This window comes from Eucyclogobius newberryi, unplaced genomic scaffold (assembly GCF_026437365.1).
Source record: "Eucyclogobius newberryi isolate DKJ021-1_F unplaced genomic scaffold, fEucNew1.0.hap1 SCAF_1, whole genome shotgun sequence".
Taxonomy (NCBI): Eukaryota; Metazoa; Chordata; class Actinopteri; order Gobiiformes; family Gobiidae; genus Eucyclogobius; species Eucyclogobius newberryi.
Genome location: NW_027315723.1, coordinates 44,185,150 through 44,209,164, shown reverse-complemented (window position 1 = coordinate 44,209,164; position 24,015 = coordinate 44,185,150). Strand labels below are relative to the sequence as shown.

Here is a 24,015-nt window from a genome sequence, read left to right as displayed (position 1 = left end):
AGGCTAAAGTGAACGGCACATGGCGCCAATGCTGCAAAATGATTTCACAATGCATTACAGCACAAAACACTTTGCTCTTTCACAAAACTCTGCTTCCCAGTCACACTTGTGTTTTGTGCTATATTAGCCACAAGTCAGCGCCACAAACACAGATTCACATGTTTTTAATCAAATGTGTAAATTAAACGAATCATGGAGGCAATAAAATATCAAATCTCTTTTGCAGTGATCATGCTTTTATCTGCATTACGTTAGACTTGGAGGAAAGATGAAAAAAGGATCTGAAATAACTGTTAAGCCTCGTACAGACCGCTGCGGCCGAATCGCGCCCGACGCAGAATTTGAGCGCGTGTACGTTAGAAAGACAAACGCATCGGACGCACATTCTCGACGCGACGGACTCATGTAAAATACACTCGCAGCAGACATGCGTCCGAGTCGTCCTGCGCTCATGCGCAGTGGAGGAGTTGTGCTGTGTTGCTTTTCTCGTGGTGTAAATGGAGTTTAATGGCGGACCATGGCTTTGGTTTATTAACTTTACAAAGTCCAAAAGCGGAAGTGAAGGGCTCCGGGGCCCGTCTGGGACCCGCATATACTTCAGAGCTGAGCAGAGTTTAGTCAATATCATTATTTGCTCCATTATTTGCTGCGTTTTAAGGATTTTTTTTTATCTTGCAGGGTTTGTTTTGGGTCTTTTTCCGGGTCGTGCGTAGGACGTCATCTCTGATTGGCTGCTGCGGCGCATCTGCTGTGGCGAGCTGAACAAATCTGATGTCACGCCAGCCGATTTGGCCGCCTCATACGCGCGCTCAAAGCGTTGAGAGCGTAAGAAAACTCACCAATCGCGCCGCAAAAATTAAGAAATCCCGCCCTACGTGCTCGACGCGCGTTTACATAGACTTTGAATGTAAGCTGGACGCGTCGGCCGCCGCGGTGTGGAGGCCCCTTTAGAGATGCAGGGTGCAATCAGGGAGCGAATGCAATGCTCTAAAAAATATGCCGAGACTACGTTTGTATTTGTGTTCATTTGATGTTTACATGTATTGTTCTCTGGTCGTTATGTTTATTTGTTTATTATTTGTTTATTATCAGTGGGTCCTAAGGAAAGACCCTCCGCGCTACTGCCTACCTCTTACGAGAGCAAATGAGAGCATATGAAATGGATGACATGAGATACAACACAAATGCTACAGCAAGGGGGAGTCAGCACGCCAGGCCAGGGGTGAGTTAGCGTTAACAGGAAATGGGTACCAAGCCCCAACCACCACGCTGAACACGGCAAAATAAGATCATGGCGACTGTCAGAGGCCCAGAAAGGTGCAATGCGAAAGAAAGTACCAAAGAGGTACAACCAGATGCCCCTTGGCCAGCCGCCTAAAGGAGGTACACGAGAGAGAATGAAGCCAGGCGAATAAACGGGTTGTTCTTGTCCCAACCGGTGAAAGTGTTAAATAAAATAGCTTTAGCTACAAATGAGGGGAGTCAGCTTTTACTGGAGCATCTGCCCCAGTATAAAAAGACCCAGCCTGTGCTCTGCGCAGGGAGGTAAATGAGGAGCGACTTTTGCAGCAGTTTACAATACACTATTAATCTTATTCGGCCTCGCCCACTGTTTCACCATTTTTCTCGTGATTGCCACTACCATTGTAATCGCACGTCCGGTCCAGCAGGAACTCTGTTGGTTTAAATGGAGAACGAGGGAAAATTCTCGCTAAAATATGATATAAAGTACTTTATTTGTGTAAAATATCCAATGTTTGAGTGGCTGAGTCAACAATGCACCAATTCCCTGGGCAGCCCGAAAACAACTTTTTAGTCCGTGTAGAATTTATATTCTCTCGAGGTAGGCAGCCCTATGTTAACTAATACAACCAGAAGAAGGATTATGTCGTATGGCGGCAAAGGTGAATAGTCTAAAGCACATGCAGACTATAATCTATGCTATGTGGTGTTATAGGTTACACCAGTGGTAGGGCAGATCATAGCTCGGTCTACAGCAGGTGTGAGAGTTGGATCCAAAGGCTCACTCTGATTAATAAACTTTGGCAACTCAACGCCACAAGACTCAGGGCCACTGGTAGCCATTTGGGTGCCCTAAGCATAAATGCTCAGTGGTGCCCCCATACATAATTTATTTTAAAATATATAAAGGCTTTTTAATGTTATACATTTCTTTAAAACTCCACATACCCCTGATCTTTTGGAGCCAGTTTAATATGTTGCATGTAGGCTACAGTGGATCCACCCGTGCGCATCTCCAACTCGCTTTGGAGAGAAAGAGGCAACATCACTCGTAGGGCTGTGTAAAAAATAAAAAAAACATTTTGATCGATTTTATAAAATGTTGCAATATCGATTCATAAGGCATGAGATCGATTTTTCCCTATGAAATTGACCCCAGTAGTCTTGTGCGTGGTGCAGCAGTGGCACGTTTAGCCGACGCAGGTAAAACTCAACTCAGCAAGCCGTCCAACTCAAGTCTGACCATCTGGGACAATTTCGCATTTAAAACAACAAAGGATAAAGAGCCGGATAAAACCAAAGTGGTTTGCAAAATCTGCCAAGCGGGGATCAGTTATTGTAGAAATACTACAAACGTCAAAAATCACTTCACAAGGTATCACACTACGCTAATGTTAGCTTCCGACAACAAGCCATCCGGGGCAAAACAAATGAAACTGAGGGAATCACTAACATTACCAGCAGATTCTCCGTGGGCCATAAAGATATATAAAATAAAGAGGCCAGCACACAAGCTAACAATAGACGTTGTGACCAGGTGGAACAGTGCACTGGACATGCTGGAGCGATTTCTAGAGCAACAGCCAGCTATCTCTGCCACTCAATTTAAAAAAGTTTGCACTTAAAACCTGTTGTTTATGGTGAAGAGAAAAAATAAAGTACATTTGCATTTTGTAACACAGTTGAGCCATTTTCATTATTTAAGAGATTATTTAAGATTGAATTGAATCGTATCAAATTGAATCAAATAAAATAGTGATTAATCGATTGACGTGATAAATTGAATCGATTTAGGAAATTGGTCATGATACCCAGCCCTAATCACTCGAGTCCTAGAGATAGTTTAAATTATAAACAACTAAAAGACAAAAAGTAGGCCTACTATTTAAGCACCGCATGAACAATGAATGATATTTCAACATGTTAAACAGTTTATTAAATAAATTAAATAATTACTTATTTTTTATATCTAAAATCCTCTCAAACATACGTAGGTTGAATGTTTAATGACCTCGTTTTGAAACTTATACGGAGCAGAGGGCCAGAAACAACCAGACAATGTCGAATTTACCGAATGACAAAGTGAATCATTTGAAATTTTGCATTTCACATTATTTTTATGACCCTCCACACCTTTAATAAGACTTTGGAGTCGGGACATTAATATTAGGTTGGTATAACATTAAATTGCTTTAATTTTTCAAATTTTACAATAAAAAGTACTAGTTTTTGTTGTTTGGACCAACTTAGCAGGAAGGAGGGCCAACAAAAATTGGTCAGAGGGTCACATTTGGCCCTCGTCCGTAGTTTGCACATGCCCGTTTTAGGGGTTTGATGTTCAGAAATGTAATCTCATGCACAGGGGTTTCTAACTTCAAGCTGCTAGCCCTGGCATTAACCCTGACCAATCATATTTTCCCTTTAGAGTTGTAAAGGGAGAGGGCTCAATAGTGCTGGTTTAGTCCCAACCCTTGCTCTCTAGACTCGTAGGCGAGACCTAGCCCTTTGTGTAATGACTGTACCAGAGTGTTACTTTGTCAAGTCTGTTGATGCTAGCTAACTCTTTAACTTTTTTCTTTTGAGTTTGAAAGAAAAATAAAGATGATTATTTCATTTTGACAAATTATGGGATTATTATTCATAAATGGAGACGTTTGTTGTCATTACTTAAATTAGTTGTAATGAATACAAAACAGCATCTTAAACCCAGCTGCAAAGGCAGGCTGAGAAATAGATTTTCAAAGTTAGGGGCCAGGGGGGCCCCCTACCTAAAAAAGTTAGGGGCCCCCCAGCAATTTCAGGGGCCCACAAGCGCGCGCGGCATCACGGCGTCAAAATAACAAGATACATTTGTTGTTTTAAACCTCGTTATTAGCATTTAAAGTACTTTTATCTTTTATTTGATATGAAGGAAGAGCACAAATACTGAATTCCTATAAACCAGAGATCATGATCTTTCAATACTGTTTAATTCAATATAATAATGTTTCTTAGATACAAAATAAATACTGTATACAGCATGACACAAGGAGATCTTGTGGAATATATAAAATCACAGCCTACAAAATAAACTACTAACATGTATACATTGCTAACAACTCCAAAGGGGGGGCCATTGGAGGATGCGGTTGGGGATGGGGGATTTAACAGAAGCCACAGTCCTCCTGCTCAGAGTCCATATATTGTCTGTCCCTTTCAGTCTTCTCATAATCATTTTTTTTTCTTTCTTTTCTGTTCTTCTGTAACTTTGTATTTTTTTTTTTTTTGGGGGGGGGGGGGGGGGGGGGGGGGGGGGGGGGGTACTTCCACATCCACACAGTTTTTGTTGTAAACAACTTTACTCAGTCCGCTTTTCAGTCTTCACTTTTGTCGCAAAATTAGACCGGGCATTTCCGAGGAAACATGAACGCGACACAAACGCAGCGGCCAATCAGATGCCCGCTTGACACCGCTCGGCCAATGAGAAGCGAGAAGACTGCGAAGTGGGCATGTCTGTCAAAACGAAACTTAAGCGATGAAAATGCCCCGAATATGGCTAAATTACTAGTTAAATCTTGATTTTTTTCGAGGAATTTAGATACAGGGGCACGGCGGGCCCCATCCTAATTCAAACCGCGGACCCGCCGTAGATTGTACTTTAATTACAGTATATCAACAAGAATAAATGCAGGCATAAGTGAGAGTATGCATGTGTACATTACTGGCCAATATTATGCAAAAAAGGCATTTTGAAAAGCGCCTGGCGTTGGCTCACAGCTGATTTTCATTTTCAAGATTCACATTTGTTTTCCGCATATATGGCACCAATGCACAGTGCATGCATAAGCTTTTACCACACATTTATGGGTGGAGGAGGATTATAGCAGATTGGATAGTATTTTCGTAGGCAAAACTTCCATCTAATCAAGACTCGAGCAAAGTCTGATGGCAGAACACGGAGATCGTTTTTTTGGGTGTGACAATATGAAATAGTTCATAATTAAGGCGAGTTTTTTAATTTGTTGTTTCACGGATTTTCCTTGGCATTTTTAAAAGGGGAGGACGGAATAAAACTTAAAAATTTTATTTTCCCATTATCAAATCACATCACATTCTACCATCCAAAAGTCGGAGTTGAATTTAATTTTTTTATTCTAAATCCGTTTCTTGGATTCTTAGAATATAGGCCCTACAACAACCTCTCTACATTATCTACATTATTATAGTTATCAATGTAAGACATTGAAAATAACCCTTATTATACGGCGGTGTACAAATATACCTTCAATGTCGTAAACTAACTGTTTAATGGAAGGTGGAACTCACAGAGATCAGACAGAATGTAGTCCCAGACTGACAGCTTCTCAGAAAATGAATCATCCCGTGACCAAACAAGTCGGTTTATCGAGTACTTTATGAAAGTAAAGTAGTTTATTGAATACTTTATCGAGTCTTGACAGGAACACAAAGTGTGCAATAAATGAAAATGTCTTATTGAGCCACAGTGATTTGATCCAACGGCGTAGTAATTTTTCCCACGCTCGAGTCGTGGACACGCAGCTCAGATCATCGGGACAAGTAGCGGCCTTACAATGCGATCAGAAGAGAACGCGTGACTCCACACGGACTTGTGCTACTTAAATGGCAACGACAAAGTGATTCTGATATAAAATCGGTCAAGACGCGTATTCTTCATTTCCTAGTTCGAACGTGACGAGTTCAATGAATGGGAGTGCGAGCCAAAGCCACGCCCACTCCGCATCCTTCATGTTACCGGTCGATCTCATGAATCCATGGTCGATCTAGGAAGCTGTGAGTAAGCCAACACGGGGTTGTGCAGAAATGGTCGGAGGTCGGAGATGCTGGTGCAGAATAGATTTGTATTTTTATTTTTATTGAGGTTTTGGCCCAAAAAAACTTTTTTTTTTTTTTTTTTAGAATCTCCGTTTTTGACGTCGGCGGGCTCGCAAAACAACTTATTAAAAAACTCTCGCCTAAACAGTTTAACTTGCGGTTTACAGTAAAATGCGGTTACCAGTGACATGAGCCCTTTTGCGGCTTTAGTTATCATAGTATCATAGCACTTTTTAGTGCACTACATATTTTATTGTATGTACATATCATGTCTATTTTTAACTTTACTTACCTATTTTTAATACACTCTAGTTATTTATTGTCCATTTTTTTGTATTCATTGTTCAGTGTTTGATGTTTGTGTTGCACCGAACTGCCAGGACAAGTTCCTATGTCCGTGAATCATGTCCATTGACAAATGGCAATAAACTTTATTCTGATTAACCTGGGTGGTTGTGTCGATACAGTTGCGGAAGTTTTGTGTGACTCTTATCTATTCTGACGCACACAAGTTAATTATGCATTTAAGCTGCAAGTTAGTTAACGTAGTCAATGTGCTTTTGTTAGTCAACAAAAGCACAAAATATTGTGGAGAATCAGCGCTGCATATGTTCTGCGTAGCATCTATACAGTATTATAGTGGGATCTGTAAATATGTGCAGCTGGTCCAGGCCCAGGGGCCATGGTCCGCCACTGAAGGACACTATGACTTCCAGCCATCTTCAGCAGCAGAAGTAAGGAACAATTTATATATAGTTGTGACACAAATCTAGATCTTATTTGTTGATCAATGTTTGCTTTGATTGCCTTGAAAGTACGGCACAGCATTTTACAATATTGAAGCTTCAAAATGCCATGACTATAACGTAGGTATTGTCTATCCATTTGTCTAAACATAATGTGCCACTTTATTAGGCTACATTTAAATATACTCGAGTCCTTTCACTAACAGAATATGCCTAATAATGTCATTTCAGCAGATTAATAACTTAATAATGACCCCAATAATTGAGCTTTTCATTCAGTCTCTGCATAATGAATGTAGCCAAACTGAAGTTGTATGCCAAAATTTACAACACAAAAAACATTATCATTGCAAGTGATGTAAATGAGTTTAAACCCCATACCTGCAATTATGTTGAATCTTTTATAATTTGTTTGAATTAAGACAAACAAAAATGGTCTCAAAATATTTACTTTCTGTGTTAAAAATAGGGGCATATAAGACCGTATATAATTTCATAATTGTAGTGATCATGCCCTTACGTGCCACCAAAGTTTTACGTTTGCCGCCTGCGTGGACGAACTAGGCACCCCTAGTTCCCCTATAATCAGAGATAGCAATTCCACAAATCGAACTGCCACTACAGTACCCCCAACCCGGTTTGTCATGGTTATATCTTACCAAAAAGCGCGTGGAGCTGGTGCCCTGGTCAATGGCCGCGACCAGCGGACCCAGCTTTATCCGGTGTGAGGACGCAGCCATGGTGCCGTTCATGAGCAGCTTCGGAGCTTTGGCAGCGCAGAGGGTCCCAGTCCACGTCGGATCCCTACACCAATGCATACGAGAAGGGTCAGCTGAAGGCGACCGGTGTGATCATATGTGCTCGGGCAACCATATATTGGGTCATGGTCTGTGAACGTCGCATTTTGATGACGCTAGGTACAATATCTTCGTTTTTTCTTTGCAATAAGTTTATACTTTTTATTTTATTTTTACTTAATAATGAAATTCCAAAAATGTGTGCAATGTTTTGTGTCAATTAAAACTGAAAATAAAGAAGGAATAAAAAATACGAGACACGGCTGAAAATAACTACAGTTCACTTATTACACCACTAGATGATGCACTTAGAATAAGTACAAACAAAAACTCGAGCGCCGTATAAATGTAATACTTTTTAACAAGGCGATAACATATATATGTGCGTTAAAATATATGAATTATAATACTTTTTATTAACTGATAATAGAACACAGAGCAAGGATTTACACTGTACAATGTATTCAAGTAGTTCAAATGCCTCTAAAAAGGAGACAAGACCGCATTTTTCTTTTCTTTTAGTTTTAGAGATTTGGCAAACACTTTAAAAATGTTTTTAAAATAAACGACATTTACGAATCAAATGTTTCAGTAATAAATGATAAACCCCATGTTCATTTTTTTGTCATTTATAAATATACCATACCGGTAGGAGGAGCTCTATTAAAGAAAATTATATAATATATATTTGTTTCTCCAAAAAAAGTTTAAACTATTAACAGTTTTAATCATTCTGTTTGATATGGGAAGGAAATACAAACTGGATATTTTAATTTGGAAAGATAACCATTTTGGTTAGTAGTGCCCTACCAAACACGGTGGCCCTCAGTTATCAAATTTGCATAAGGCAAAATCATTGCGTATATGTGGTGTACAACCAAAACGCGAGGCATTCTTCGTGTGTCGGGTGCAAACTCTTCGTCACAACGTATACGAAAGACAGGACACAGTGTGGAGTTGATCAACTTTACTCCTGTAACAGAAATCATAAAAACACTTTAAATGTCTTCTCATACAGCAGGCACACTAGCTCCCCTCTGCAGACTGCAAATTAAAATAAATCATATGAACAATGAAAATATTTATAATTTACATTGATGGCAGTGGAATTGATGGATTATGCACAAATAACAACCTTTTACATTGCAAAGTAAAAATAAATCATACCTGTGACTGATTAAAAACACTTTAAATGTCTTTACATACAGCAGGCAAACTAGTATGAGGGGTCAAAGTAACAACAATTAAATTGATCTTTGTTTGATGTAAAACCTCAATCATTGAAAGTAAATGTTTTTCAAATTTCATAAGTATATCATTTCATATTACATTTTCATCATTCAACTTTGGCGTCTCAACCGATCATCTGATCAGAGCTTTCACGTCTTCACCTTGGTCTTCAACTTGGTCTTCAACTTGGTCTTCACTTGGTGATTTTTTGTTACTTCCGCTAAACCGGAGTGGCGTAAATACAACGCCTTCTTGTTGTAGTCAGATCAAGACGATAATATAATAGATCCATGAGTCAGATAGATAATATAATAGATCCATGGGCGACATGCACCAATGAGCGCACGCCATTGACTTGAATTGACCGCCCACCCACTATTTAAAAAACCAAGGGTCTTGTATAACCGGAGACGTCTATGGTTGATGGAGTTTTTTCGTCTCTCTTTATTCTCTCTTTATTATCTCTCATATTCTGTTCCTTCTTTATGTTTTGGTTCTTGTTCGTGAACATAGACACATAACACATTTTTTACTGTTTTTTGGTTTGTAAAAAAAAAATAATGATAATAATAAAAAAATTGCGTTAGCCCCATGGCTCTATGGATCTATTCAGTGACGTGCGGTGACGTTCAGGGCTAGTAAGGCCCTGACTCTTTCAGAGTCAGATTTACAAATGCGAATGAACCCAAAAGAGCACCTTAAACATGATTTAATTGACGACGGACAATGAGTTATGCTATATATCTAATTTCAGCATTCTTTATACAAACATGTGACACGTGTCGGTGTAATCCCTCATTCGTCCAGGCGTGTTCCATAGTAGAAAAAGCTTCAGTTGTAGTCATCTGGACTCAGTTAGAAAAATAGACGTTTCCACTCTCATCCAAGAGTCATTGTCAATAAAAGAATTTAGGTTGAGAACTCCGATATTTATACTATTCTGTGGTAAGTCCAGCCCATTGGGAGGCTCCTCCCAACCGTAAAAATAGAGAAAAAAAAATAGAGAGCTGCCTGATGGTTAATTTTAATTGCTCAAAGTTTAGCCACTAGAGGGCGCTGCAGGATAACGCACTGTCGGCTTTTTGTGTTTTGCGCTACATACATTCCTAAATGTATATTATAACCCGCGCACATAAACCATTCATCAGATCGATTGCTTCAGTCTGGGTTCAACCGGAAATTAATCCGAGATTTTTTTCACATCGAATATTTCTTTTTACATCGAATAAAAAAAAAAAAAGTGAATTTTAAAACACAGTGTAAACTGAATATTAAAGCATTGTATTTAAAAATAAAAATAAATCGTATTCATATACAATGAATATTTTTACTTGATTGGATGTAAAAAACAACAACATCAATTCAATGTAAACAATTCAATTACATAAATAAAATAAAAGCTTTCGTAATAAAAACACAAAATAACCTTCATAGTTAGCCTCAATAATATGTATCTACAGCGATCTCAAACTCAATTTTTGTTTTCTCCAGAAATACGTATTTATTTTTATGTTGCTGTTTAATGAAAAAAGGAACAGATTTTTATTTTATTTTTAAGTTATTATTATAGTAAAAATATTTATAACAAACAATACAATAATAAAGGAATGCCAGAAAAAAAAAAAAAAAAATTAGCTGACCTGTCGCGTAATTATGACATCATTACCAGTGGCCACGGTTGTCGTGCAGAAATGCTACGAGCGGCATTTCTTATGTTTTAGTTGGTCTAGTTCTTATTTTTGACCTTTTCAACACCAGTAAACTGACTTCAATAACAATGTACACGTAGTTTATATAATATAAAGGAAGTTTACATGTCTGCTTTGTGTTAAATGTTAAATCTATGCTAATGTGCATCACTCATTTCTCTTCTCTCTCAGGGCAGACTACTGGAAATCGCAACCAAGGAAATTCTGTCAGTATTGCAAGTGTTGGATCGCGGATAATAAACCCGTAAGTACTCAACAGTAAAATAAAAGTGCGACAAAGAGATGAGAGTGACCCTAACCTAACCTCTTGGTCCACAGAGCATCGATTTTCATGAAAGGGGGAAGAACCACAAAGAGAATGTTGCTGCCAAAATATCCGAGGTATGGAATTTTAGCTAATTAACAGTGTGATAATTACTTTTAAGCCTATTATATATTTATGGCCATGTTATAGCTACACCTGCGTTTCTCTGGTACAGTTCATCCTTGTGAAATACAATGTAATACCATTATACATTATAATACCATACATACTCCTTGATTAATTTTTGTTGTTTTGAACTTCCTTACCCCTCCTCTTAAATGTATTTTGTATATTTATATTGTTATTTCGGGGGGGTAAATTAATGTTTGGATATTTTTTGGAGTAGCCCAATAATGATATTAAGATAAGATAACCTTTATTTGTCTCACAATGGGGAAATTGCAGTGTTGCAACACAGATTAGGCATCGAAGTAAATTATATTAAAAAAAAAAACGCTAACATAAAAAACACTTGTAGAAAAACTCTTGGACAGAGAATATTGTACCAGGATGATTGACATTATGTCACAGTATTGGACATGATTATGACAGTATTGGACAAAATATGAAGCTGAATGACACATGTTCAGGGCTAACGGTGTTTGTTGTATGAAACTTGCGCAAATTAATATCTAGTTTTGATACTAGGTTTTGATTACCCTTTTCAGGGTATTTATATTATAAATTAACAAAAATCTAGGAAACTACATAACTAGGAATTTGCTTTTGGCATTGTGGTACATTAATAAAAATGAAAAACAATAATACAAAATAAAAATATAGAATATGACCAAAAAGGGCATCCATGAATAAAGGCAAGGGAAAAAGAAACAAGAAATGAGGCCAAAGTTAAAATGTTATTGCTGTGTTTGTTTCCCTTTGCAGATTAAAAAGAAGAGTATTCACAAATTCAAGCAGGAGGAGCGAGCGTCCAAACAGTTCGCTGCCATGGAAGAGGCGGCAGTGAAAGCTTATGAGGAGGATCTGAAACGCATGGAGAGGGAGGCAGGTGTGTACGGGTTACATTCTCTATCTCTATCCCTCTATTTGTATGGATTATTACTATATCCAACAGAAATATGTTTTTTAAAATGTCTTTAAAAGTATTAGTTGATGTTTGATTAGCCTCTTCCATTTTCTAACAATTGTTCCAACAGTTGATCTGTTATTCTTTTTTCCAAGCTGCTTGCCAATTGCCCTTCCCAGCTTTGTGGAGGTCTTTATGCAGCTTACAATCTTAAATAAGTGCTACTAATAATTTAGATCAATATGTGGAGTAGGGGTATTCTTTATAAAGGCTTTGATAGCCAGTGTTCAAATATTTGTTTGCATAGGCAAGGCAAGTTTATTTGTAGAGCACATTTCATACACAAGGCAATTCAAAGTGCTTCACACAACAGGGAAAAAAATGCATTCAAAGCACAAAGAAATTACTGAAATCACAAAACAGACATGAAAGGGAAGAATGCAGAGAAAATCCTTTCAGTCATATGCACAACTAAACAAAACAGTTTTCATCTTGGATTTGAACATTTTCAGAGTAGAAGCCACATCTTCAGGAAGACTGTTCCAGATTTTAGCTGCATAAAACTGAAACGCAGATTCCCCATGTTTAGTCCTGACTCTGGGCACCAGCAGGAGGCTGAGATTGTTCATATGGCACTAACATGTCTGAGATGTACTTTGGTCCTAGGCCATGGAGAGACTGGATGTACTGCAGCTGTTTTACAGCTCGTTTGGACATTACCAAGAAACTATTCTGAAATTATGCAATTTGATTTCCAGATTGTTTTACAGTGGAAATACATCGACAAAATTTCAGACCCCTCCATTTTTTAGTGGGAGATCTTTGCAGGATGTTCAAATAGTTATTTTCCTCTCTGTAAGGCCACAAAAAAATTGTGTTTCCGGTAACCCGACCGACCTGAATTTCAAAACCCGACCTTAAACATTTCATTGCATATTTACTGGCCCTACGTTCGAGAAAAAAATCATCTGTGGGGATCGTAAGATATGATAGGTTTCGTATTACCTATGTAGATGCAGATGCTCATATTTGGTCAGCGTGCAGACTGGCTGGGTCGGCACTAAATCATCCTAACTCCTAACTCACGGATGTTAGAATCAGTTAGGAGTGTATGATCTAGTGTCGACCCACTGGCTGCCATGGCCTTGGCGACAGGCCATGGTAGCAACGGTGAAGGTATTTTGCGTGACGGTCGAAAAGTGCTCATATCACGTAGTGACAATTGGAAAAATAGTGCAACGCCGACACTGGTAGCCTCTCTCGGGTTCGTTCGCCAACTCCTGCTGGAAATGTAGTAGGAACTTTGAAATCCATTTGGTCAAAGAAACTCCTAAGTACAGCTGGGCACTTACAAGCAATGGTGCTTTGGAAAACTTTTTGGGACAAGTGGATCTACAGCTCATTGAACACGCGCGCAGGGCAACAGCGGGTCCACGCCGTGGTCCGTGCCGCGCAGACAACAAGAGAGCGGGCAACGCTCTCTTGTAGTCTGCTAATGGCTCTTTTGCTGTGGTTGGACTAGTATAGATGTAGATAATTTTATCCAATATCTGCATACCACTGCATCGGCCACTTCAATGTGAAGCGCTCACTTCTGACAAAGGAAAACTGTCTGCAAAACCTGTGCGAGGATTTAAAAATATTTTTTTTATTAAATTCAACCTAGCCACCTGAATTTTTTTTTCAATGTTACCGGAAACACACTATTTTGTTTGGCCTAAGGCCACGGTTATTTTATTACTTGGTTTACGAATCAGCCGCACTTAGATTATTGATTTCTACAATATAAATAAAATAAATTATTTCATTTTTTTTATAAATTACCGCCAACAACGCAAAATAGCATTAAATGAAATATAAAAAGCGGTATTAAGTCAAAAGATAAGAGCGCGTGAAGCAATTTTTTGCCCAATCCTGCGGGAGTCTGTGACGGAGCGACGTGGTCCCGCGGGAGAGCATGTGATGACGCGCGCCCCCGTTTCCCTGTCTGCGCCGCACCAAATCCCTTATATTGCAAATATACATTTTAAACCCGTTTACCACATTTTCTCCAGCGCGTTTTGCCGTGACTAAGGGTGCACACTTAGAAGCGTCAGTTCTACCAAGGCAAAACATGCTAAATCTACTGTTTCACTCACCTGCGCTAAACCTAAATGGTTCCAGTATCAGTATCAACTGTTTTCTTACGTCCATATTGGCAGATGTAGAAAATAAACTGCCGATATATAAAAAATATATAGTCACATTTATATAGAGCTTTTCTACCTTCAAGGCATTCAATGTGGGACCAGGTCCAAAGTCACCGGGGGCGAGGCGGGTTAAGTGTCAGGCCAAGGACACAATGGCAGTATTCACTTGAGGCAGCTGTGATCGCACCGCTAACCTGTGAGTCAGTCTGCTCAGCCAGGATGTTAGGGATTCGAACAGCCTACCTTCGGATCAGGCTGCATGCTTAAACAATCATTTGTTTTTATATTCACTAAAGTTGATTTTTCATCTTCTGGGCCTTGCTATGGATTTTTTTTATCCAAGTATTGGTATCGGTATAGGACAAAAAAATATATATTGGACCATCCCTTTTAACTTGGAATGTCATGTACGTAATGTTTATACACTTGAGAAATAAAACCCCTGATCTGTGGAAATGTGAGCCTGCAGTAGTTTCAAGAGATTATTTTAGCAATATAAACCTGTAATAATGTTTATCCAAGTTTAATGCCATACTTTGGAACATTGCAAGCAAAAGCACAAAAGGACAAACTGGGAATGACACAGAGAGACACATTAGACACAGACTGAAGCAGCTTGGAAAAAATATCATTGAAATACCATTGATACCAACAAACCTTGTGTGTATTCTTAATATTTTGACATATTTTGTAGCATTTGGCCCAGATGCTGAAACAACCTCCACAACTTCAACATACCAACCTGTACCAATGGTACAAGCTACAAAACAGCCCCAGGCCAACAAGCAAGTGCCCAAACAAAAGAAGCCCCAGAAGAAAAGGGGACCTCCCAGAGCTTCTGCAGCCTTGAGGCCCCACACGGGAGCAGCACCTTGGTTATGGCCTCACACAGAAGCTGAAGCAGCAGCACAAGCAGCGCTGTGGATGGAGGGAAAGACTGACCAGGGTTATACTTACTACTACAACACATTCACTGGGGGTAAGGAAGTACAAGTTTTTCGGAGACATATTATGCTTTTTTTAAGTACTTAGGATTGAATTTAAACATAAGTGGATCATAATTTTACACTGTGTTAAACAGTAATATTGAGCTAAAACTGCAAAACTGTTTTTTTTCTTCCTCTTAGTGACATTTCACTGTAACAAGAGTGTTTTTATAAGTGGCTACAAACTCTGCATTTATCACTCACTCCGAGTAATCTTTCCAAATAATCTCAACAGGGATCTGGGTGGGGAAATTTTCTGAGCACTTCAGTTTCAGGACAATACAGGATTACCGGTACTCAAACATGCAGGAATCAATCAAAATACAACGGTGACTAAACTAATGATTAGAAAACACAGTTGTAACAAGGTTACTAAAGTAGATTTTGCATAATATGTCTCACATTTATAAGCCAATTTGAAATCACTGTACATGTTTTAGTGACCAATTTGTCAATAATAGAGACTCGGTGGGACAAACCAGAAGATCCAGGAGTGGATTCGAGTAGTGCACAGGCTGGAAGCGCTGAGGTGTGTCACTTCTCTTTTCTAGTATATACTAGGTAGTGCAGGGTAAAGTAAATACATTACACCATTATTCATTACTCAGATTCAATATTCTAATTGAGGCATTTTGACCAAACTGTGAAAAGATATATAATGTATACCTGAGGAGACCAGGAGTGGGATAGACCAACTGATTTTAGCAGCGGGAGGTAACTGATCACATTACAAAGACAGTAGACGTGAAAATTGATTCCGTGAGCTGTTTAACGAAAGTCAAAGCAACCAACATGAAAGACACAGTTTCTACCCTGCAGGCTAACGTGGCAGAGCTAACGGGTAGGTTTTTGGAGAATTACAGTTGCAGATGCAATCTGCCATGTGAAACAATCATGTGGTAAGACAAATCTTGAGGTCATGGAAATTATGTCAGAATGTTATAATTGTTGCTTAAAATAAACTATCATTCCTCATAGTCTCATCAGGAGCAACCATAAGAGGGGAGTGGCCATATAGGTCTCTAGCTGAATAACTTTTGAACAGAGTTTTGAACGTAAAGATAAAGATGTTAGATTTGTATTGATTTAAAAGAACATTTATCAAAAATGTGTACGTTCCCCAGGAGGCGACGTCACTTTCTATTCACCTTATTCCGGATGCCCGCCTGGGCGTCACCTATGGATCTATTATATTATCTGGATAGGGTATGGCTAGCCGCAACATGTCGCAAACGGCCCCAGTGGCCAGTTCATCGGTACTGCAGCAAAAGAAATCGTGCTGGTAGAACAGAAGAGGGAGAAGCGTGGTTAATATATATTTATATATATTTATATATATATAAATTAATAATCTCTACCTAGGCCAAAATTATACTCATACACAGAAATTAAAACAAGAATTATAAGAAAACTTTATTAGGCCCGAGCGCCACAAGCTGCCGAGAGGCCTATTAATCTCGTAAGGCCGTGCGAAGCACGGCTGCAAAAGTGCGCACGTAGTGCGCACGAAATCGAGCGCGAAGCGCTCGCCCACTTCCAAACACTCACTAACGCACTCCGTCACTCACGCACGCCCCGTGCATACTAATTAATAGTAGGAAAATGGAACATTACCGTTGTAAACGGGCGAAGCCCGTGCAAAAGTACGCACTAAACGAGCACTTTACATTGGGATGACGACCGCGAAGCGGTCGTCATCCCAATATAAAGCACTCATTTGCCCTAAGTAGCTCACGAATACGTTCCCCATCTCTTGCATGTTCCGTGCATATAAGCATGTAATGCAAAAATTGAACATTATTACTGTATAGAGGGCCAAAAACACAAAGTGGGCGGAGCCCACTCAAAATTAACGAAAGTACCCGTCAGTGACCAGGGACCCACACCATGAGGTAGGAAAGCGCGAGCGCTTTCCGAAAATGTATAGTTTATGATATTTGAAAAATGGGAAACATTGTTTTCGCATCGGAATATTCTTCTTCTTCTTCTTCTTCTCGGGACCAACCCCCCTATTTTTCACCCAGTGAACATTGACGAAAAGTCACAAAAATGTTCACACCTCTAAAAATCGTGCCTCTCTACATTCTGGCTATTTCCCTTTTCTAAAATAAAAAAAATTGGCGCGTCAGCGCCCCCAAATGTACCAAAAATGCATTGAGAGATGGGAAATGACCCACAAAAAATCTGATCGTAGAATCATGAAATTTGGCGCCGAGGTAGATGGTGACAAGAGAAGTAAAAAATATTATTACGGCAACGCCGTCCGCCCAACCAAATGTCGGCCATATTGCTTCAAAAATGGCTAAACATGACTTCGGAGTTTTTCCAAACGTCGTACTTTTACGAACTCCTCCCAGGGCGTTGGCCCTAAAAAGCTGAAATTTGGTGAAAATGCTACTGAGGAGTGGGACATCAAAAGTTATCCAAATTACATTGATACCTCTCACGGTCTCGGTGCGGCGAAGCCGCAAACTGTAGCTAGAATTTCAGAAATCTCCCATATTTAAAATTTCTGCCGTTTGCGCAGATAAAGTCCGAATTGCGTCAAATTAGAATCAGTTGTTAAACTCTTTGCCCTAAACCTACTTGAAGTGAAATAAATTCATTTGGCGCCACAGCGCCCCCTACAGATTTTATATGGAGGTTAAATGTTTAGTTTTGCGAAATTATATGAAATTTGACACACAACTCAATTTTAGCATCCCCATCAAAAAAGTCAATGAGACCCATGTCATAATTGTTATGGCGTTGCCGTAACGATGACCGAAACCTTTCATGTTATTCCAATGGGGAAATCGCCAGAACATGTTTACACTTTAGACTTTCACAAACTCCTCCCAGGGCGTCAGCCCTATTAACCTGAAATTTGGTGAGACTCATCTTCAGGACCATCAAAAGTTATCCACATTTTCATTCAAAGAGTCACGGTGTCTGTGCGGCAAAGCTGCACATTTTGCCAAGAATTCAAAATAAAATAGCTTTTTGATGGTAAAACAAAGGGGAGAAGATGTGACAGCGTCACAGATTCAGCAGTAGGCGTAATAAAAGGACAATTGGGGCGCGTTAGCGCCCCCTCCTCTTGCGGCGTGGCGGCGGTGTGGCGGCGGCGTGGCGAGGGCCGATCATTGCCGCTTGCGGCTATATTTTTGTATTGTATTTTCAACCAGCCTTTAAAATCTATATAAATGTCAAGATTTAAGTCAAATGTAAAAAAAAAGAAATTGTCTTATTGTCCATATTTTGAGGTTGTTTATTTTTTTTGTGATGTGATTATGATTTTCAAATCCATCTAATACAGAAAAATACAGAAACCCTGACAAAATAATTCAAAACAGGAGAAGAGTAACAGGAGATTAATCATAATTTGTCTCTATTAGACTCCTGCAGCATTTGTTTGGACAGAAGCTGTGAGTCCAGACGGATATACATATTACTACAACTCAGTAACAGGAGGTAAGCTAGTTTTTACTCATTCTACAAAAAGACCATTTCAGATTACACTGATTCTACTTTTTTCAATTTAACTTGTAGAATCCATTTGGGAAAAGCCTGCAGACTCCCCCTCCATTGTTGCGCTTGGGTCCAGTGAAAAAAGAGAGGGCCAAGAGGAGCAGGACGCAACTACAGACAAGGAGGAGCAGGACAAAAACGTTGAAGAAACATTGACAGAGGCTGAAGCCACCAAAGCAGCTAACAAAGAGTTTACACTCTCCAAAATGCAATTCAGGGTGCGTAGTCATTATTGGCTCGAGCCATTAGATGGCAAGAGCCATTGTTTTTCGCCAGTTTCTTATTGTGGTTAAAAATTGTTTCCGGGGGCTAGAAAAATGCAAAAATCGAGTTGTAAACAAGGATGGATATGCTTGTGAATGATATGAAAAATTAGTTCTCTGAGTTCTAATTTCATGGTAGAACTCAGTGAGTTCTAATTTCATGGTAGAACTTCGTGAGTTCTAATTTCAATTTTGTGGTAGAACTTTCGTGACTCACGTCAAAAATCAATTACCATGGGCCCAATTTGAAACTGATACGCCTTCGGGTATGGTCATCATGAATTTCAAACAAAATCACAATTTTTTAAAACTTCAAAAAATCTACGTTTCTTAAAAAAATAAACTTTAGTGGAGCATTTGTAAAGATTTTCAAGCTGAACGCAATGGTATGGTACTATGGTACTATGTTTATAGTGACTAGCTAATAAAATGGGTATCAAGTGCCCTCTCCAAATTAGATTTGTGTCATAGGCAGCTGAAAATATTTATAACGGGTTAATTTGTGATCGGGCACAATGCAACAAAATTGCGTTACTCACGCTCGAGTTTTATAGTGGGAAAAAAGTGAGTCAAAATATGACGCTCACACCAAAAAAAAGTTCATGTGAGGACATGTACAAAATTATGTTTTGACCCCGCCGTAAATCATACAGGAAGTCAGCCATATTGGATCAAACACTGGGTTGACAAAAGTGCACCTTGTCACACTTGTGGCATCTCTCTTCTACAGTTTTCATCGAAAACACTTCAAATGAATATTTAACAAAATCGCAAATTTTTGGAAAATTTCCCAAAAATCTATGTTTCTTAAACTCGGAACATCATGTGGAAATAACTCGGAACATCATGTGGAACGGGGTGCACGGTGGCAAAGGCGGTTAGCGCTCTTGCCTCCCAAGAAGGAGATCATGGGTTCGATTCCCGGACCAGACCAACATCACATGATCTCTCTGGGTGGTGTCTGCATGTTCTCCCCGTGTTATCGTGGGTTCTCTCCGGGTTCTCCGGCTTCCTCCCACCGTCCAAAGACATGCATGTGTTAGGTAAAAATTGGTAACTCTAAATTGGCCCTAGTGAATGAATGTGAGCGTGAACTGTCTGTAATGTCTATGTCTCTGTGTTGGCCCTGCGACAAGTTGGCCACTGTCCAGGGTGTACCCCGACTAAGGCCCGAAGTCACTGGGATAGGCTCCAGTCACCCGCGACCCCGAAAGGGAACAAGCGGTAGAAAATTGATGGATCATGTGGAAAACCCATCAGAACTCGGAACATCATGTGGAAAACACATAATTTTGTGGACAAATTAAACATCTCCAAATGGACCCATATGACATATTGGTTTCATTTGATGTCGTGTCCCTTCTCACCTGTATCCCGACATCTGAGGCAGTAGCAGTGGTTAGGACGAGACTGCAGGAAGACGCCACCTTACAGGAAAGGACCAAACTGACACCTCAACACATCTGAAAACTACTAGACACCTGTCTTAACACCACATACTTTCAATTCAGGGGACAATTCATGGATCTGCCATGGGCTTTCCTGTCTCTCCCATGGGCTTTCCTGTCTTTCCCATAGTGGCCAACTTGTATATGGAGCACTTGAAGAAGGAGAAGAAGGCCCTGACCTCCTTTTCAGGCATTGCCCCAAAGCTTTGATATAGCTTTGGTATAGCTTTTTTATGGATGACGCATTTGTAACACTCAAGAAACAAGAGCTGAAAGCCTTCCCAGAAAACATCAATGCTGTGGACCCGCATATCAGGTTTATAAGAGAAGACGCTAAGGAGAACCACTTGGCCTTTCTTGATTGTTCCACTATCAGAGGAGAGGACCGAAAGCTCCAAATAGAAGTATATAGGAAACCGACACACACGGATCAGTACCTGCTCTTTGGCTCTAACCACCCACTACAGCACAAGCTGGGAGTGATCAAAACATTACAACACAGAGCCCAAGAGGTGCCCACCAGCTCAGAGGGCAAGAGGAAAGACACATCCAGAATGCTCTCTCAGCCTGTGGATACTCGGCTTAGACTCTTAACAAAGTGAAGAGAAACAAAAAGCAGGACAAAAGGGAAACAGAACCAAGAAGGAAGGGTGTTTCTATCCCTTATATCAAGGGACTGTCCAAAAAACTGCAAAGAATTTTCACTACACAAAATCCCTGTTTATTTTAAACCAGGTGATGCCTACACAAAAACAGAGCAATGTAGTTTATTCTATCCAATGCAGTGTTGAAAATTGTATGAACATAGGTTAGACTAAACAGCCACTTCACAAGAGGCTTTATCAGCACAGAAGACACGCAAATTCAGGACCACAGAGCACCATGCATCTTCCTCTTAAAGCCACAAACCACTCTATCAAAGACAGTTGGGTGACGATTCTAAGCAGGGAGAAAATATGGTTTTGAAGAGTTAAAGAAGCAATCTTTATTTAAAAAAAAAATTAAAAAAGAGATAGAGAATCCGTCCTTAAACCGACATGGAGGCTTAAGATTCAACCTTCTGGTTGTATATAATAGTGTCTTGAAACCCTTGGGCCTTAGGGCATTCTGATGCTAATCAGGCACTCAGTGAGGAGGGAGCACAAGTTTTCAATAGGAGGTAAATAGATGTAAACAAAGTGTATTTTCAAGTGAATCCAAATACTCCCTTTATCTTGGCAGGGCTCAGAGTAGGGTAAATATCTGAGTTCCCAGACTTGATTTGCAGATTGAGAATGACTCTTGGATGGGAGTCGAAACGAGTCCAGATGACTACAACTAAATCTTTTTCTACAATACGTTTCTTTTCTTTTCTTTTTTCTTTTGGAAATGTTAATGGAGCATTTGTGAAAATTTTGAACCTAAACGCAATGACATGCTAATGTAGTGGTTAGCTAAAAATTGCTCTCTAGCGCCCTCTCCAAACTTGATATTCATATAAATTATATTCATAAAATACAATCTTATTTGTTGTAAACAACCTAAAAAAATTGTAATAGGACAGGCAGTGTATTTTGATTGTCAACCCTTGTAACAGATCTCATGACTAGACAATGAGAACATTACGCGCCACTGACTCATTAATTTTTGACACTCACTGCAAATATTCCGAATGTTGTGATGTCATCTGAATAACTGCCGTACCAAGATGAACAAGGTGGTTTAAATCTATAATAATGCAAAATATTTGACAATTAATTCATTGTGTTTGTGATTCAAGGAAAGCGAGAGGAAAGCAGAAACTGATCTTTCAGACCAGACATGTAACACTCCTGAGCAAGCGCCTAAAGAGAGTCAAGAGAGGCACAAACAGGAAGTAGAGAGTGGAACAGCTGTGTCCGAAGGGGATAAACATGACGAGACCCCGTCTGGAAGATTCAGACCTCCAAATCCCTATGGAACATGGAAGCGAATCAAAGTGCAGAAGGATCCTTAGTAAGTGCTCCTGAACCTAAACCACTCCACAATTCACAAACTTGAAAACCAGATGGTATTTTTTAGCAAATGTCACATGTCCTTTGTAATGATTTCTGTTCTTGTGTAGTGCTAACATAGACTGGCAGCTGCCTCAGGTTCAGGCAGCCGAAGAGATTGCTCCTGTAGAAGTTCCACCTGAGCCAAAGCATAAGTTCAAGACACGAGTGATCACGTCTTTAGGAGACAGTGCCAGCAGCGCTCCAGTCATGTTTAAGAAGAAAACACAGAACGGAAAATCACGAAGACTACGGCAACGGGACGAGGATGACTGAAAAGTGATGGAGAGCATTGTGCAGACTATTTTGGCTTCTATAAAAAAAACAAAAAAACATAATCTCATATTTTTATATATTTGACTTTGGACACAATAAATGCTAATTCAAATGTTTTAGGATTCCAACAACATTGTTTTACCTTCACTTTTCACTGTTACAGTATAAGCATAAAATTATTGTAGTTGTGAAATGTATATTCATCATATGAAATTGATCAATATATACTGTATAAATACTCAAAATGATAGGCACACAGAGTAACACAATAGGTAAGACAATAGGCTGTGTCATTTATGGTGAAAATGAGGGAATGTAAATTCCAGTATTCAGAGCCAGACAGTTCCACCCCCCAATATGTACCAGAATTAGAGAGTAATCTTCTTAAAGGAATTATGGAGGATTTTTTGGCCCCAAATCTGAGTCTCATTTCCTCGTGGCGTCGACAGCCGATTAGTTAATTCACTTGTCAATCATAGGACGCACCTACTGCACACCTGCAGTCTCGTTCTGGCTCGTCCCCAGCATAGCAGCATGTTTCCCTAGCAGTACATGCGTGGTTGATATGCTGGTGTGTGTTTAGCGAGATCCTTCAGGGTACAGTACAAAATGACAACGGAGAAAGACGAGCTGGCTCAAAAGAGACGGAAATCTGCAGAGATGAGAGATGCGATCCGTCACGCTAGTAAACAAACGCAAGTGTTGCAGCGAGGCTGTTGCGTGCTTCTGCATGGGGTGAGTGTGCACATGCGCACTTTTCAAAAAGGTACTAACAGTCGTTTGAGTTCTCAAATTAAATCCAAATGTAATTTTTGCAGTCCAAATTGAATGGAATGACAATGTTAAAAACAGTCTGCTGTGCATTGTTAATTTTTGTCTTAATATTTTTGAGCAGCAGCAGTCCCAAAACATGTGGCTGCCCCAGTCATCATTTCCTACTGAATAATGGGCAGTTTGACATGAAATTATACATTTTTCTAGCAAAATTCCCTCCAAACATATGCATTTGTGGAGATGTACAGTACATACACTTTTCCATTCTTCAAATTAAAATGACACTCTTTCCCATATATTTTAATGTAATTAGTCGAATGGCTGCCTGAATCATCAATACATTTATACAATTTAGATGGTATTCCCCTTGAAAGCTCCAATTTATAAGCTTTAACAAATATTTCAAGCCCCTCCAAATGACTCAACCATTTGTCATTTGCCACTAAGGCCTGAACAGGAACAACGTTACACTCAATATTTTTCCATTAAGCTTCATATCCTATCTTGTATACATCACACCAGTACAGCAAAGCTCTGATTCGATCTGAAATAAAGGCAAGGAAAAGGAGGCAAACCATGCCTCCTTTTCCTTTAGATAGTTGTAGAGTTTTGAACTGGGTTTTTTTTGCCTTGCCCTAGAAATCTTGAGATTTTATTCCAATAATCTAA

At 39.5% G+C, this 24,015-nt stretch overlaps 2 protein-coding genes across 3 annotated transcripts in view; one reads left to right on the top strand and one right to left on the bottom strand.

The window, feature by feature from the left end:
• Positions 1-7,690, bottom strand: part of LOC140361165 (glycerol kinase 3) — a 90,650-nt gene extending 82,960 nt beyond the window's left edge. For both annotated transcript variants that reach the window (XM_072446884.1, XM_072446876.1), the window contains exon 1: positions 7,481-7,690. In XM_072446884.1, the coding sequence (XP_072302985.1) occupies positions 7,481-7,639 (159 nt within the window). In that variant the 5' untranslated portion in view covers positions 7,640-7,690. The remainder of the gene's footprint in view (positions 1-7,480) is intronic.
• Positions 7,691-10,492: 2,802 nt separating this feature from the next.
• On the top strand, positions 10,493-22,898 carry LOC140361159 (WW domain-binding protein 4-like). Its single transcript, XM_072446824.1, has 10 exons — positions 10,493-10,627; positions 10,729-10,801; positions 10,876-10,938; positions 11,747-11,870; positions 14,772-15,056; positions 15,525-15,592; positions 18,441-18,516; positions 18,595-18,791; positions 22,044-22,258; positions 22,368-22,898. Coding segments are annotated over exons 1-10 (1,308 nt in total). The 5' UTR covers positions 10,493-10,625; the 3' UTR covers positions 22,573-22,898.
• The last annotated feature ends 1,117 nt before the right edge of the window (positions 22,899-24,015 follow it).

Coding starts and splice junctions, on each gene's coding strand:
- LOC140361159 (XM_072446824.1), top strand. Junction 18,517..18,594: donor CTACAACTCAGTAACAGGAG/GTAAGCTAGTTT, acceptor TTTAACTTGTAG/AATCCATTTGGGAAAAGCCT. Junction 18,792..22,043: donor TCTCCAAAATGCAATTCAGG/GTGCGTAGTCAT, acceptor TTGTGATTCAAG/GAAAGCGAGAGGAAAGCAGA.